At 39.8% G+C, this 18,333-nt stretch overlaps 1 protein-coding gene across 2 annotated transcripts in view; it reads left to right on the top strand.

Moving 5' to 3' along the window:
* PCSK5 (proprotein convertase subtilisin/kexin type 5) overlaps nucleotides 1-18,333 on the top strand; it is a 299,090-nt gene that overhangs the window by 180,822 nt on the left and 99,935 nt on the right. For both annotated transcript variants that reach the window (XM_077816394.1, XM_077816397.1), the window contains exons 11-12: nucleotides 15,987-16,104; nucleotides 17,763-17,951. In XM_077816394.1, the coding sequence (XP_077672520.1) occupies nucleotides 15,987-16,104; nucleotides 17,763-17,951 (307 nt within the window). The remainder of the gene's footprint in view (nucleotides 1-15,986; nucleotides 16,105-17,762; nucleotides 17,952-18,333) is intronic.

The raw sequence follows: 18,333 nt of genomic DNA, 5'->3' as shown, positions 1-18,333 counted from the left end.
AAGCTATTACCAGCAGGACAGTGGGGTGGGAGGAGGTATTGTTTCATATTCTCTGTGTATATATAAAGTCTGCTGCAGTTTCCATGGTATGCATCTGATGAAGTGAGCTGTAGCTCACGAAAGCTCATGCTCAAATAAATTGGTTAGTCTCTAAGGTGCCACAAGTACTCCTTTTCATAGTACTCAGTATCATACTATAGTGTATCTTGGAGCAGTTGTCTCTCATTAGGAAATTGAAGAGTTGCATTAACACATGGTATACTAGCAGCAGCAACAGGGCCTTTATAGTTACAACAATTCTTTCTCTGGCTTAACACCCCAACAACTGGAAGGCACACGTGTGCTATGTTTGAATTGTGGTGGGAGATATTTATGAGGTAAAGGAGTTAAGGAGGGTTTCTCCCCCACTTGTCTAAAATCATGAATGTAGACCTGGCTGACTGTGGGGAGGCAGGAAATACGACTTCACCTGGCAAAACTCGGCAGTAGACTTCATAGTGGAATTCAAAAGGAGAAAGACAAACTAAGTGCCTCGACCTCTGTGGAGCTAAGGATCAACTTTAACCCAAATAAAAGCACCAGTTTTAACTAAATTATTTTGGCAACTTAGGCTAAGCAAATGGTTCCAATAAAAATCCAGCTCTCTTTAAACCTCTGTTGCTTTTGGATAGAAGAGAAGCAAAAGAGTTAGATTAAATCACAGCATCCAAACCTGAGCTGGAAGGGGGAGTTGCACACCGCTGCTGGCAAGAATGAGACTGTATTTTACTAGTGCACGTGGCAATATTTAGTATAATATTTCACTATTATCCTTCGCTGCTGCCAAGAGTAACAGTTAAAGTATGGGTTTTTCATAGATGAATTACTCTGATCCTTGTGGAATTGTATCATGATTTTGTTGATGTCAAGACCCATATTTCTTCCAAAGCATGTTCATAACAAGGCCGAAAAGAGAATTTTTCTGAAATTGACTAAGGCAAAGTGAGGTGCAAGAAACAAGCTGCCTTTCTTCCATGAATGCTAGAAGAAGAAGGGGAGAAGGGGGAAGGGGGATTGGTTCTTTAGAAATGAGAAATCAAAGGGTGAAAACAACAAAAACTTGGAAGAACCTCTCACTCAAAGGGTCAGCAAAAGCTGGTACTTGAAAGTGGGTCAGCCTGCCTGGGCTGCATGGCAACACCATCCCTCAGCACAGTTACTCTCACTGTTTGTCATTGGGGAACAGAAAGGAGGAGCTCACAAATGTAGCTACTGGCTACAAGGGCTCTAGTTTTCTTTCTTTCTTTTTCTTTTTTTACACAAATGACAAAGATTAACTAATGAATAATACTTGAGCTGCCTTGTGCTTTGCACTGCACTGATACCACTCCTCCTCCCTCCCCTCCTTCCAGTATACTTCTTCTGGAGAGTAAACAGCACTTGTTAAATAGCAGTCAGCTGAATGAACCTCATGGTCAGAAATGGGTTTTCTTTTTAATTATTATTTCACTAAGAGTGAACAGGTGTCTTTACACAGTAGTTTAGGACAAGGCACTCTCAAAAAATAGTTTTGAAAATGTATTTTACAAGCACTCTCAGTCACAGACCTTGTTCATATGGTTTGCATTGTATCCTCAATCACTACAAAAAATTAGGCAAACTATAGAATGCTCAGCATGGCTAGATTCTACCTGTTATTCCACCTCAAATAATTTCTTTTTATAACTAATGCAGGCCTCTGGTCTAGCAAAAAGTTAGAGAGCATCCTTTTTCCTTCCTCTCTTAGGCGTATCAAAACGGTTGATCTTTATCCACTGCTGTAGATTGCTTTGGAAAGGTTACTTGCTCGTTCAAGTGTTCAATCAGCAGAGCAGGTTGATATTGAAATCATAAAAGAAGAATGGAGCATCAGTGCTCACTTGTCTGTAGGTTGAAAGAAACAGAATGCAACAAAGTAATTTTAAGAAGCATAATCATCTCTTCTGAATGGCATCACTGAGCAGGTATTCACAGTTAGGACCTTAATTTAAGGAGCTTCCCATTTCATACTTCTTTACGTGGTACTAAAGTTCCATTAGCAGTCCAAGAGTGTGCAGTCTAGCAGCAAGTACAGCATTGGGGGTCAGGAATGCCAGTATTCTAATCCTGACTCTGCCAGTGACTTACTGTGTGGTCTTGGGCAACTCACTTCACCTCTGCCTCAGTTTTCCTCATCTCTAAAATGGGGATAATATTACTTATGAGAGCAAAATCCAATTTCAATGAAAAATATAAACACTTTAACGGATTGTTTCCATTTACTAACCACCTCTACAGGCATTTTCCCCACTGGAGACATTCCAGTTGCCTGTAAGAACTGCAAGTGATATGTACCTTTTTGCGTCCCGCCTCCCCAGCAGCACAGCTATGGTTTGTAAAGCAGTAACAGAGCATTTAAGGCCTAATCCTGTACCACTGATGGCTACTGAATGTCACCATTGACTTCATTGGGAGCAGGAGAGAGCCCTTAATGTTTGAATAGGCCCTTGAATGTGTAAACTGCTATATAACTGCTCAGTATTCTTTTGATGTGCAGAGCTTGTATTAGATGGGGGCAACACTGGAGAAACACAGAAAGAAGAAAAATAAGACAACACCATTTGTATTCTGATAATAGGTCAGGTTTAAACTGATGTCAAAGGTAAGTATTCAGACCAAGTTCAGAGAATAACTGTAGTGTCTGCACAACATTGCGGGTTATTTCAAAAGAGCTGAACGAGCTTCCCGTACACATTCTGTCACACATTTTAAATCATGATTTAAGAATCAGATGCTAATCATTGCTAACAAATATAAGAATTCTGAATGTGACAAACTTACATTCTAAGCTCTCTTGACTTATAGCAGCCACCTATGAGACCTTTTGTCAGCCAAAAATACCCAGACTGCAGTTCTCTCTGGCCGTACCCTATTCCTCCCCGCCCAGGGGCTGCAGGGCAGTGTGGTGGTATAGAACTATTCCCATAACTCTGCACCACCCAGGGAACCCTCTTAAACCAACACCATAAAAAGGCTGCAGTAGCACACAGAGTCTAGACCACTGAATGTAGGGTAACTCAATAGAGGATTCTAACATCCTTCATCAGGGTCCTAGCATCTGCCACTCTGCTATGGCATTCCAATACTTCATGGATTATATTTATCAAGAAGCAGGAAAGACTGTTATATCATGCACCTTCCAACAAAAGCCAGACCCTTCAGCAATCACCTTTAATAAGCAAATTAAGGGTGGGGGAGGGGAATGAAAAAACACCTTCATTAATGAAATGTCATTGAAAACTGCCAAGTCGGTATGATCCCATGAGTTAGTTTAGCAGGCCCTCAGCTTCCCAGTCCATGTGGATTTAAATTTGAGCGATATCTCCAAGCTATTTCCTTGACCACAGTCAAACATCTAGATGCTATTATTAATTTATTGCCCTACCTGGTTAATTTTATTTTAACTCATTTTGCTGCCCTTTGCTTTCATCATGGGCTTTTGGTGTTGTTCAGAACACATGAGGGCAGCACTCGGCATAGCACCAGGGAAGCAGATGGAAGAAGTCCCTAAAATTATCTGGGATCCTCTCAGAAATGCAGTCCCCTACTTCTCCCAGTAAGGAACCACATTGGCGGAATACACACGATAGGTGAGCAGCATGGGCCCGGAGGAGGAGGAGTGCCCAGTGTTAGTGGTGACCGTTTAGAAATGTCAAACATGTTTAAATATCACAGAAATCATACAATTGACGCCAGCACCTTTATCATTTCATTTGTATAAAGTATCATTACAGTTACTGATTACTGTGGAAACTGAGGAGTGGAGGAGATAGAATGCAAATGGTAGGGGAAATAGGGCCATAAATCTTTGATTTTTCAATACAGGGTTTTAGATGATTGTGGGACCTAAAAATTATAGGGTTTTTATTTTCCAGACATTGCATCCTGTTCTAGGTGACTCTTTTTTCCTAGATCATTTCCTCCATTCCATCAGCAAATGCTCAGATGGCAATTATCAGTAATGTTAAAATTACTTTATTCGGTGCTCCAAATTTAAAACTAGGTTAAACAAATTGCCTGGTTTCTGAACCTTATCTACCTTTGCAAGAATCACCATATCTTTTTTGGGATGCTGGGAAAGGTAGAACAGAAAGTGAGAGGAGATCTTGTTTGGATTCTGCAACCTGAAAGCTTGTAGGATTCTTCTCAGGAGGGTTTATTTTTGCTTAATAGAAATTGATATACCTCCCAATTTTTCTTTTTAAATTAAAAGAGACAGCTGAGAGCAGGAACAATAGGTACTGACAGCTACATGGTTAGGTAGTTCCAGAGATGAGTTCAAGAGAAAGGAAAAAAGGATGCCTGGAGAGAGCCCCAAAAAATCCTTATTTCTCCTCCCAACTTTAAACCCATCAAAAACTCCTCATTATGGCAACTGTAATTCTTGCTGAGGCTGCTATCTCTGCAGTGTTCTGTTCCCTGCTGGCTCTAGGAACCAAGGGACTGGCAGTAAAGTCAAACTGGGAAAGTCTGAGCGGCCACACCTCAGTGACTAGATACATAAAGAAACATAGACTGACTATAACATATTGTAATACACTCTAATTTGCTTTTCTGCATTTATAGTATTCATATATTGTGGGCCTGATTTACCACTAAGTTGGTTCAGTTTGACAGTGGTGTGACTCAATAGTTTTCAGTGGACTTAATCTACCCTAAAACTGGAGTAACACAATGATAAATCAGGCCATACACTTATTTATATCACAGTAGCACCTACAAACCCTATTCAAGGATGAGATGGATTGTGGTTGGCACCGTACAAACAAGCAATAAAGAAGACAGTCCTTGCCCCAGAGAGCTTCCAGGCTTGGCATCCATTGCATAATCCAGGCTATGAACAAACAGTTTTCAAGAAATATACATTATAAAAATCGCAGACTGAACTGACAGCAACAACACCAGCCAGCCCACAGAAATGATAACATTCAACTTTTTCCCTTTAATACACCTTAATCCAACCCTTTTTCAAAGCCTGCGGGAAGAAAAATTAGCCTTATAGCATGCATGCCATACAGGTCAACAGACTCAGGCTCTGCATGAAAAACTAAAATGATACCTTTCTGGTTTGCAATAATAACTATTCCTAGTAAGACTAGAATTATTGAATTAAACATGAGTAAGAAATGGTTATGCTGGAAAGACAGAACACTTTGCCTTTAGTCCTTAAAAATAAAAAGCCCAAGGAATATATGCAATCACATAATTACATTTATGTCCACTGTTAATAACAACAGTCCTTGGAAATTGGGAGATTTTTCAATCTAGCTGCCTAACTTTACACATACATAATTCTAAGCACAGATGTTAGGCGCAGAGTTTTGTGGGTGGAGCTCAGTTCTCTCTCTCTCTCTTTTTTTTTTTTTAATAAAATGTGTCCTTAAGAGCCAATGGAGTTTGATTTTCATTGTCTTTTATTGGGTATTTTCAGTAATTATATTCACAAATATTTTGTCACCAGGATGACTATATTGTTTAGTGGACAGAGTTTGGGACTGGGATTCGGGGCTCTTAGGGTGAAATCATGGTCCCATTGAAGTAAATGGGAACTTTGCCATTAACTTGCCTGAGTCCAGGATGTCACCCGTAGGTCTATCTTTTACATTGCCAATTACTCTGATAGACTTCGGCCAATTATTTAACTTTTCTTTGTTTTAGTTCACTTATCTATACCTATTATAATACTTACTCACCTTACAGGGTTATTGAGATGGATATTTAATTATTATAAATACTTATTGTATTATTATTATTTATTAAATATGTATACCGTAACCACAATGTATTTTTTATTCATCCATACGTTGCTAAAATCTGATACTGTCCCTGTGCTTAGTCAGGTGTTCTTTTAAATGTTGATATTCTGCTGGAACATAAGCACTTTCAAAAAGATACAGAAATTACATAAGGCAACACAAGAGAGATGTTCTTCACTATGCACCTGATACTTTAAGCAGCACAGAAATGGTATTCGTGTGTCTATAGCTAAAGATCTGTCAGCATTTCCACTTCGAATTCACTCAACTAATCTGTCATAATTTGTTTGGAGTTATTTTCTTATAAATTCTCAATGAAAGGTTGTTTGTTTGTTTTCTGTAATCCAAACATGGTTAGATCCATCTGCTTTTAATATCATGGGGAACCTCAGATGCACATTCAAGGGGAAATTTGGCCTGAAGAGTCTTAAAAAGGGAAATGAGTGGGTTTTTAATTACATTTTGCTCCAGTCACAAATGGCTTGTTTTGTTCAAAGAAAATTTACAGACAGTTGGTTTTGCAATGGAGTTGTCTCTTTTGGAGAAATACACTGTAAAATGACCATCACTGAGTTTAAAAATTATAGCTTACATTACCACACATGCATCATAGCCAACTTTCTTTCAACAAACCTTTTATAAAGCTAGTGCACCAGCATACAACCCTTAGATTTATTCCCTTCATACAAAATGAGTCATTTTATAAGAGATAGAAATGAATGGCTTCAATGCAGTCTTTATGGCCAAAATCCTATCATATAGTGTGATACCCATGCCAGAAGGTGGGGGGCAATCATAGAAAAAGTAGGGGCAGGGCAGGTTTTCTCATTCTATCTGAACACATTTCACAAGGTAACTTTTCTAGGGGACAAGGAGATAGATCAGGTTTCTTGATCACTCTGATGAGATTCTCAACAAATATGAAAATGCAATAGTGTTTTTCTGTGATGTGGATGACAATGCATCCACAGGTAGTGGACTTAACTAGTGACCTGTTTCTCATAAGCTACCAAATGACCATCAAAGAGTAATGATTTTCAGTCATTACTGCCTGGGGCCTGATTTGCATCGGTGACCCAGAAGTGAAGAGCTCTGTCTCCTATTACAAGTTCTTTTAGTCAACCAGTCTTCATCTAGTAAATAAGCTAATATGCAGGTGTATTTTAAATTCCTGAAATAGGCGATTATTGTGAGGATGTAATTATAAATGCAATCTGCAGGTTGATTTTCTGCATCCTAAGGTTTGTTGTTTTTTAAAGTGAATTTAGGTCTCATAAAGAATGCTATGTTGACAGAACTGCAGACAGAAATTCTTTATCCACCAGACTGAACCGACCGTGGAAGTATAAACTTCCACATGCTGCTCTGCCAGTGTGCCACAGACCTCTTTATTTTATTTCTTATAGATCACAGAACAGTGTCAGTAGTGACTTTCAGTCAGATAGTTCAATCTACCAATAAAATCTATATGGTAGTCTTGAGTGTGATGTTGGATAATATAGTGTTGGTATTATCTGAAGAAATCAAGCTTACTGATACAAATAATCAGTCACTGGGTTGATATAATTACATGCAGAAGTTAAACATAAGTTTTATTGAACAAACAACATACATTGTATCCTTTTTCTGATTATTTGCTATCACTTTTCTATCTGCATATCTGGCCCCCAAATTTTCAGTGTATCCCATTATAATGTAATGTAATAAATAGGGTAGTACACACTGCACCTTTCTGTCCTACAGACAGACCATTATGTTGTGTGATCCTTGGAACAGAAACTGAAATTTCCTTCTATTCTTGCTGAGTCCTTAGAGTTATCTGTATTTTGGGGAAATATGTGGTTTTCTGTTGTCTTGGCTATAAGCAGAAACATTTACATTTTGGTTATAAGCAGAAACATAAAAATGCAAGGAATACGATTGCATTCTTTCTATGCTCTCCTTTGAGTTTCAGATACATTATGTGAATTTGAAAAGCATGAGTGTTGGTTTTATCCCCAAGAGTAAAAAGAACAGTATCACGTAATTTGTCGTTGGCTGTGCAGCACAGTTATGTGTTTCAAAAGTCAAATCCCATTATTTTAACTTACTGGTAGCTTTTGGCACAACACAAGGGAATTGGGATTTAAGGATGTGGCTGAAAAATGCTAAGTTCTAATTCAAAATCTCAAAAATTCTTTTCGCTGTAATTTGACACAGGCAAAATAGGACAAAGCTTAAGCAGTGCTACTTAAAAACAAACACATTTTCCTTGTAGCATCCTTTACCATCCCTCCATTTTTCCTTTAAATAAATCTGCTTTATACTTGACATACCAAAATACTTCTAACATTTGCAATAAAGCTAATCAAATGACAGAAATTAATTAAAGTTATATGGAATTAGAACTAAATCTATTTAGTAAGTTATCCATCTTTAATAACCTGTCAAAAAAGTTTGGGTAGAAGATCCATTCTAAGATCATCTTGCGGAAGGATGAGGGATGGAAGAAGTTGTAGGATGAGTAACAAGGGGAGAGTGGCTAATTTCAGAAGTATTAAGAATCTCTTCATGTTTAAGATATTGTGAAATCCTTTTTAAAAAAAACAAATATTGACCAAATTCCTGTGAAATACAGACATCCTTGTAGATGAGAAGGACAATCTACAGGCAAGCAGGGAGAATTGAAAGAGGGAAGCTTTTCACTGCCAATTAAACACAGATGTTTTGGAATTTCTGTTGTCAAGTACAGAGTTGCCAGCACAATATCTGGCATCAGCATATCCAAAAACAAAAAAACATCAACAAAAACCCCCACAAGATCTAAAACACAGTCAAACTGAGAGCAATCCTGTGTAAAGAGGAATACTACAAAATTTCCTAAGCAAGTGTAATAATTTTCCTGTTTACTTTCACTACAGCGCTAGTTACACTTGCACCTCTGTCTGATAAATATGCACAGCACCAATACAGCTGTGGAAACAAATTCAGATTCAGTTAAATATTTAGCACAGTCTTGTATTTTAAAGCATTTCAGATGATTCTGTCCTCATTTGATTTTCAGTGAGATTGATATAGATGCCTGGGTCTTGAATAACACAAAACAAATCCAAAACTCCAAAGAAATCCTGCTATTTTATTTCTCCCAATCTAGCTGAACAATATCTAAAAGCACAGAAACATGCCATATATAGTGGCATTTCAGGCAAGTAATTTTGCAGGTTCCAGCTGGCTGGATACATACCAGTAGCTTTAGATGAGATCAGTGGCCAGATCCACAACTGGTGTAAATTCACTTCACTGGCAATTTACACTAGTTGAGACTCTTCCCCCAGATGTATTTCTAAACTCTCCTACTGCCAGCAGTGTCTTCCATTGATTCAATATTGGTAGTATAAAGCATGCTACCAACATAAACATTAGGCAATACCTCTATACTGTCAAAGCTGTTTTCAGGGATTGGAAAATTAGGGGGAATAGTGAAAATTGCTGAATAATATCAAATTAGGAGAAGACATTCTGCATCCCATATAGTTGTTTCATTTGTTTCTGTCAGTCCAGTATCTGAAGGGGGATTTAATAATCAGGCGCTCTTATAGTGGCTAAACTGTCTGTGAGAAGAGGTGATCAGAAGAACTGAAGATCATTTCATTAACATGGACAAGGGCAAAGTGTAGCAGCATAACTTAAATTCAGTTTAGCTATATTAGACATTATAAGTACTGTATTTTCAATTTGGCCCAGTTCACCAAGAGACTGTACGAGATTTTAAGTAATGACTGCATTTATACGTAACAGTCATTAATACTTCTGCATTTGATCAAATCTTGGGAATGGATTCTGTCCTTTAAAGGCTGCACTTCAGGGGGGGCAGCACATAATATGAAGTTTACATCACCGTTATGTATAAAGAAGAACAGTCTTTTCTTAAACATCCTACATCTTTTCCTATGCATGAGAGTGTTGGCCCAAAATAAAGGGATTACGTACCTTTCCTAGAAAAACTGGGGAAGATCTGATAAGCTTGCATAGTTAATCATTGCTAGATGGTTTCTGGTTTTATAGTGGGGGTAAGGGGAGCTGCTCTGTGGATAAATAAATGGACATAAGCCTCTAGGAATGTTAGTTCATCTTTAATGATAAGAAGAGTAAAGAGATCAGCTAAAATTCAATATTTGCTTTGTGAGACTAGTTTTCCCCTTAAACCTGTCCTTTTATGTACATGTAAAGCTCTGTGCACACCTGTGAAACTGTATAAACAATAGTAGGCCAGGTTACATGTGTGTGCATGAGGAGAGACATAGCTCAGGGACCATTTCTGCTCTTTGCATCCCTGAGCAATCCCTGGAGCACAGTTGCAGTCCCTCCTCTCAGAGAGTGCAGAGGCCGCTTCCTCCCAACACACCTGACAGCATTATTATGTCAAAGGGAGTGGAGAGGAGGCAGGACCGTGGGCTCCCTATGCATTCACCCGCCAGCAGAGTTAAATGGGCATGGAGGGGGAGTACACTGCTGCTGAAGTGGAACAGCAGCAGGCTTGCTCCCATTCCATGTTCCTCTTCTGTCAATGAGGTAGAAATCTCCCTGAAGCTCTGCGTGTGAAGAGCCATCTCCACACCATCCCTAACATAGTAGTGATCGATCTATCGGGGATCCATTTATCGCGTCTCATCTAGACGCAATAAATCGATCCCCGAATCAACGCCTGTACTCCACCTCGGCAGGAGGAGTAAGCGGAGTCGACGGGGGAGCCACCGTGGTCGATTCGCCACCATGAGGATGGCCAGGTAAGTCGAACTAAGATACTTCGACTTCAGCTACGTGAATAGCATAGCTGAAGTTGCGTATCTTAGTCTGAAACACAGACACACACCCCATGTAGCCCAGACCCTAGACAGCAAAGACAGCACATCATGATTACCTTGCTAATGTTGTTATCCTACCTGTGTCAGCAGAAGTGAGTCTGTATTCTTTTCCAACGGCAATCACATCTCTAGATGTTACCCAAACGGCATGCCTAGCCCCATATATGCTGTCAAAGTAATTTTTTACGATGCTTGGAGGTGCCAGAATTGGTTACTGTCAGACGCAGCAGAAGTAGAGTTCGTAATGTGTACAAATGAAGGGGTGTGATTTGAAAAGAGTGGGGAAGGATATTAAACCCTCTTTTATGACGGGAGTGATCAGCAACTTTTGTTAATTCTGTAATGTTTTCCTAAATTATTATTTAGTGTCTGAAAATGATGGCCCTGTCTCAGTCCTTGCAGCGGCCAGCCAAACCCACTTGATCAAGGGCTTCGAAGTGTAGGCACTGCAGACAGCCAAATATCAGCTGTCTGGAAGGTTTCCACATGGAAGTCTTTAGTAACACCACTGACTTGATTTGGATGGGAATATTTTCCAAGGAAGTACGTACTTGTGTTTAAAGTAAGTGTGTGTGTGTGTGTGTGTAAAAACAGGTGCCTAGCCTCTTAGTCCTACTTTTCCTCTTCCATACAAAAGAGTTTAAACATTGATTAAGTGTAATGATGGTGATGGACAATTAACATAAGCACCATCAACCTTAGTGGTAATCTCTTCTCATGTTCATTTTAAAAATAGGTGTTAAAGGTAGGAAAGATAGTGTGTGAGGGGAGGGGGGTTGTTCTGTAAATATTTCAAAACAGCTATTTTTTAAAGTGTGAATATTCAGGCTCTGGTCCCTCAGGAAACTCAGTGTGTAAGTAGGGTAAAGAAACCACTTTGGGCTCAACCGGAGGCCTGCCTGACCAGGGATGTCCTTGAACAGACTCCTGCCATCACCAAATCTTGCTACTCACCATCCCACTCAGCTGTGTCAGGAGTGGGTGAACATAAATCAGAAGCTAGGAATTGTAGAAAATTGATAAGGGAAGCAAAGGGTCACAAGGAGAACTCTGTAGTCAGCAGATTTAAAGGACAATAAGAAGGCAGTATATTAGGAACAAAGGAATCCTGACAATAATATTGGTCCATTACTAGATGGAAATGGTAGAATTATTATTAAATGTTTCTGTTCTATATCTGGGAAAAAACTAATGATGTAGTCCCATTATATGATGCTGATAATACTCTTTCCATTCCATTATTATCTCAGGAGCATGTTAGCCAACATCTACTTAAGTCTGACATTTTAAAATCAGCAGGTATAACATGTATCTCATACTCATAGATATTAAGGTCAGAAGGGACCATTATGATCATCTAGTCTGTCCTCCTGCACAATGCAGGCCACAGAGTCTCACCCACCCACTCCTGCAAGGTGCAGAGAATCCTCTAGCAAGTGACCCATGCCCCATGCTACAGAGGAAGGCAAAAAAAAAAACAAAAAAAAAAACCAGGACCTCTTCCAATCTGCCCTGGAGGAAAATTCCTTCCAGACCCCAAATATGGTGATCAGCTGAACCCTGAGCATGTGAGGAAGATTCACCAGCCAGATACCCAGGAAAGAATTCTCTGTAGTAACTCAGATCCCACCCATTTAACATCCCATCACAGGCCATTGAGCCTATTTACCATGAATAATTAAAGATCAATTAATTGCCAAAATCATGTTATCCCATCATACCATCTCCTCCATAAACTTATTGAGTTTAATCTTGAAGCCAGGTAGGTATCTGGGTGAGGTCTTTTAAATGCTGGTCCATTAATGTTGATTTCAATAAGTCTTGAAGCATTGGGGGAAATTTCAAAAGACTAGAAAAAAGCCAGTGTTGTGTCAATATTTTAAAAGGGTAAATGGGATGACCTGGGTAATTATAGGCCTATCAGTCTGACATCAAAACAGAGTAAGATAATGGAGCAGCTGATACTGAACTCAATTAATAAAGTATTAAAGGAGGGTAATATAATGAATGCCAATCAACATGGGTTTATAGAAAATAGATCCTGTCAAACTATCTTGATATCTGTTTTTGATGAGATTATAAATTTGGTTGATAAAGATAATAGTGTTGATATAATATACTTAGATTTCTCTAAGGCATTTGACTTGGTACCACACAACATTTTGATTAAAAAACTAAAATGATATAAAATTAAACATTGCACTCGTTAAATGGATTAAAAGCTGGTTAACTGATAAGTTCTCAAAATGTAATTTTTACAATTTTTTACAATTTTTACAAACAGATCCCATTGGGACTCCAGTAGAAACACTCATGCTTGACAATGATTCCCCTTTTACAGGGGAATCATTGTCAAGCATGAGTGTTTCTACTGGAGTCCCAATGGGATCTGTCTCTGGACCTCTGCTATTTAACATTTTTATCAGTGACCTTGAAGAAATCATAATATCATCACTGACACAAAACTTGGAGGAGTGGTTAACAATGAAGTGAACAGGTCACTGATACTGAATGATCTGGATCGCTTGGTGAACTGGGCACAAGCAAACAATGTGTGTTTTAGTATGCCTAAATGTCAATGTGTATATCTGGAGCAAAGAATGTAGGCCATACTTCCACAATGGGGACCTCAGTGATTCTGAAAAAGATTTGGGTGTGATGATGGATAATTAGCTGAACATGTGCTCCCAGTGCAACAGCATAGCCCCAAGATCTAATGCAATCTTTGGATGCATAAACAGGGTAATTTCAAGTAGGAGAAAAAAGGTTATTTTACCTGTATTTGACACTGCTAGAACCTGTGTCCAGTTCTCCTGCCCACAATTCAAGAAGGATGTTGATAGATTAAAGAGGATTCAGAAAAGAGCCACTAGAATGATTAAAGGATTAGAAAACATGCCTTTTAGTCATAGACTCAAGGAGCTCAATCTGTCTGGCTTAACAAAGAGAAGGACTTGATTACAGTGTATAGGTACCTACACGGGGAACAAATATTTAATAATGGTCTAGCAGAGGAAAGTATAACACAATCCGCTAGCTGGAAGTTGAAGCTAGATAAATTCAGATTGGAAATTATGCATTTTTTTTTATCAGTGAAGGTAATTAGCCATTGGAACAATGAACCAAGGGTTGTGGTGGATTTTCCATCACTGACAATCTTTAAATCAAGATTCAATGTTTTTCTAAAAGATATGCTCTAGGAATTATTATGTGGAAGTTCTGTGGCCTGTGTTACACAGGAAGTGTAACATCACAATGACAAGATTATCACAATGGTCCCTTCTGGCCTTGGAATGCATGAATCTGTTATACACTCTGAAGTCTTTTTTTGGTTTGTTTTATTCTGAAAATGTTAGTTGCCCAATTACTTAGACGAGCTGTGTTTTAGCTGTCTTAGAATGCACGTTTCCATTCTACGTGCACTTGCATTTGGGGCTAAAGGGAAAGGAGATTGTAAGAATAACAGTTCATTGCACACTCATTATGCCTCGCAGGATTTTCCGTTGAAGAGCTTTCTTCAGTTGACCATTTCAGCCAACATTAGATATTGCCATATTTGGAAGGTGTGATCTTTAAGTTTAGATCGGTTTTATACTTTGAACTGTCATTTGTTTAACAAGATTTTGTGGGGGGTGGGGAATGATAGATGCAATCCTTTGAGTTCTGGTTTGGCATTGATTGGAGGCTGGTTTCATAAACTTTCTGCAAAGTGTAGCTTGAAAGACTTGTCTTACACCATGCCTTGTCACATTAGAGATTAAAACAGCATTTTATGTTTTTCTGATGATTTGTCTGTAGTACTGTCTGTGGTAGCAGTCTAAATTGATTTATCGATACAATGTTGTGATTTAAAAGTACTCGCTCCCATACCCTTATCCTTCCACTATCTCCACCCAAGAAATCTACCAAAGATATAGATTTATAGCAGCTGTAACAGATGGTCACTGATGTCTGCAGTCCCTTCTAATTAATCAACAACCAATTGTAAGCTCCTGTTTTGATTAGAACTAAAAAAAAGTTCACAGCTGATTAACAGGTCAGTGAGTGAAACCTTCAGTGTATGCCGTGAAGCTGCTTATTACTAAGCCCTTTTAAGTACTAGATATTTTATGTTCTTTATTAAAAAAAAAATCAAAAGTAACTTTCTACCTTTCAGGAGCAGGTATGTGAAATAATTGACATGCCTGAGACAACAGGATCAAGTTCATACTCACAGGACTATCACTGTAAAATGTCAAAAGTGAAAGCTTGCAGGGCGGGGGAGAAAATTTGTCACACATTTCATTGCCTCTGTATCTTGTATGCATCTGGGTTCAATTACTGATTCACCTAAAATTAGGAAAGATAATGTTTTTAAGCCTTCTTCTGAGATATTGAACTTAATTATTAGGTATGACAGGAAATTGAATTTCTCACAGAAAGAGAATTGTTTACTGTGAACAGTCTGCTTCATGATGGTTTTTCCACTTTAAAACTGCTAGTGTTAGAGATACGAGGAGCCCACAGTCACAACTGCTCTATGGGCTTCATTGTCCCTGGTCCTGTGTGGGTTGCAGAGGGAGTGGAGCAAGGAGCTATCCCCTCTTCTGGTTTGCACCCTGCTCAAGGGCCCAGGATGACTTTAACCCCTGGGGTTGGAGAAGTACAGGGATTTCTCCCTCCTTGCACAAACTACCCCAAGAATGGAGGGAAGAGCTGGCCAGCTGCACAGGAGGAACATACTGCATCATCTGAGAGAGAATGAAGCAACATCCACATTCCCCCTGTGCACAGAGAAACAAGGAATGGATTGTACCAGGATCTAAAAGCCACAGTCTGGCCCTGTGTAAATCGCAAACACCCAGTGAGTCAGCCACCTTCAGAATGTGTCTGTAGTTGCCGTTGCGAGGCATTTGAATTATCAGAGATAACACACTTCTGGCTCCTTCCACCTTCTAACATTTGTTTGCAGGTTCATGGTAGAGGACTGGATTGAATTAAAGCAGGTGACCACAGGGCAGTCTGTTAGGCAGTTGCACTCCCTGGAGTTTTACAATGTCTGGGCTACACAGTTCTTGATGAAGCAATGCATGCTGGGATCTGTAGTATCCATTGGCCATGTCTGCAATGAAGATCTAAACAGCTGCACTATGCTCTATTTTGTGCAAATGAGGTATAGCCCTTATTGTCAGAATAGCTTTTGGTGAGGAAACTTTGGGTGCTCCTGAGCAACAGGAATGATGAAGCAGTAGCCTTTAGTTGATGACTGCAATGACTAATGATGCCATTCTGTTAGCAAAACAGCAATGTGCTATGTTGTGATTGTAACCATTTTGTTTACATCTGACAGTGAGCCACCTATATGGATTTGGACTGATGGATGCTGAAGCTATAGTGATGGAAGCAGAAAAATGGACAACAGTCCCTCAACAGCATGTGTGTGTGGAGAACACAGATCACCAAGCCAAGTAATACATGTTGTATTCAGTGGTTCATATATTTACATGTAAAGCAGTTGATACAATGTACCTTTCTTTGTGCTCTCTTTGATTTGCCCATATGAAAGCTATCCTGCCCTTGATAAATCATAGAACTGTAGGGCTGGAAGGGACATCGAGAGGTCATCTAGTCAAGCCCCGCAGCCTGAGGGAAGTTTGTTTTCGCACTGTATGTGCCCAGCCTGTTCTGTGGCTACACAGAGATCAGTCTTCAGACACACTTCCAAAACACCAAATTCACTAAAAATGAATGATATACTTAAATGATAGATGTACTTAATGGACCACATCCTCGGCTGCTGAAAATTGCCACGCTTCCGGGAAGCGATGTCCTTTATACCAGATGAGGATCTGATCCCCTGCGTGTTAATGATATTCACTATCTAATACATAGTAGTCAATATCTTCATAAATGATCTGGAGGATGGTGTGGATTGCACTCTCAGCAAATTTGCGGACGATACTAAACTGGGAGGAGTGGTAGATACGCTGGAGGGGAGGGATAGGATACAGAAGGACCTAGACAAATTGGAGGATTGGGCCAAAAGAAATCTGATGAGGTTCAATAAGGATAAGTGCAGGGTCCTGCACTTAGGACGGAAGAATCCAATGCACCGCTACAGACTAGGGACCGAATGGCTAGGCAGCAGTTCTGCGGAAAAGGACCTAGGGGTGACAGTGGATGAGAAGCTGGATATGAGTCAGCAGTGTGCCCTTGTTGCCAAGAAGGCCAATGGCATTTTGGGATGTATAAGTAGGGGCATAGCGAGCAGATCGAGGGACGTGATCGTCCCCCTCTATTCGACATTGCTGAGGCCTCATCTGGAGTACTGTGTCCAGTTTTGGGCCCCACACTACAAGAAGGATGTGGATAAATTGGAGAGAGTCCAGCGAAGGGCAACAAAAATGATTAGGGGTCTAGAACACATGACTTATGAGGAGAGGCTGAGGGAGCTGGGATTGTTTAGCCTGCAGAAGAGAAGAATGAGGGGGGATTTGATAGCTGCTTTCAACTACCTGAAAGGGGGTTCCAAAGAGGATGGCTCTAGACTGTTCTCAATGGTAGCAGATGACAGAACGAGGAGTAATGGTCTCAAGTTGCAGTGGGGGAGGTTTAGATTGGATATTAGGAAAAACTTTTTCACTAAGAGGGTGGTGAAACACTGGAATGCGTTGCCTAGGGAGGTGGTGGAATCTCCTTCCTTGGAAGTTTTTAAGGTCAGGCTTGACAAAGCCCTGGCTGGGATGATTTAACTGGGAATTGGTCCTGCTTCGAGCAGGGGGTTGGACTAGATGACCATCAGGGGTCCCTTCCAACCCTGATATTCTATGATTCTATGATTCTATGAATATTATTTAAGCAACAACAATGGAGCCAGGCATTTCTGTGAATTAATAAGCTGTGGTCCTGTGACATTCTCTGATGCCATCAGCAAACCTCAGCTGGTCACTAAGATTATGCTAACTAAGATGCCTGGTAACCAAGAGAATGCTAAAATTTTATTTTTTTAAACTAAAAAATAGTAGTCTGACATTGACCAATAAATGCCATACAAGGATGATTTGGTTCCATTCTCCAGAGAGCAAGCCTGAAACAACTTTGTTGTTGGTATATCTTTATGTTACAGAACAATACGGCCAGACAGCCAGGTCCACTCAGTATACAAAGCCACTGGCTGTTCAGATAATTCCAACCACCATGTGATCTACTTGGAGCATGTGGTTGTGCGCATCACTATCACCCATCCTCGGCGTGGAGACTTGGCAATTTTCCTAACCTCTCCTTCTGGAACAAAGTCGCAGCTATTGGCTAACAGGTACAGTAACCCTATGCAACTTTGCACTCCAGTGAGGGCTCAGAGCTGGGGTGAGATTGTAGCTTACAAAGAGAGGAATTAAATAATTGTTGTACGTGGGTTAACGGTCATAGGCATCTAATTACTTTGGGGAGTGGAGTAGGAGGGATGGGGGAAATGAAGCACTAATTAGCTATGAGGACTGTAGTCATTACTGTATCAGTATAGGTCTAGACTAGAGCAAAGCTGTTACAGACTCTCATCTTTACAGATGGAACCCCTTCCAGCTGTGAGATCAGCACAAAAGCAAAGGAAATTTTGATAGTCTGAGTATTATCGGAGGGTAGCTGAATGGGGGAAAGTTTTCTATAGACAATTAATACATAATTGTTCATCCCTCCTT

Source organism: Eretmochelys imbricata, chromosome 5 (genome assembly GCF_965152235.1).
Source record: "Eretmochelys imbricata isolate rEreImb1 chromosome 5, rEreImb1.hap1, whole genome shotgun sequence".
NCBI lineage: Eukaryota > Metazoa > Chordata > Testudines > Cheloniidae > Eretmochelys > Eretmochelys imbricata.
The sequence above is the reverse complement of the archived record's forward strand: the minus strand, read 5'-3'. Positions and strand labels throughout refer to the sequence as shown.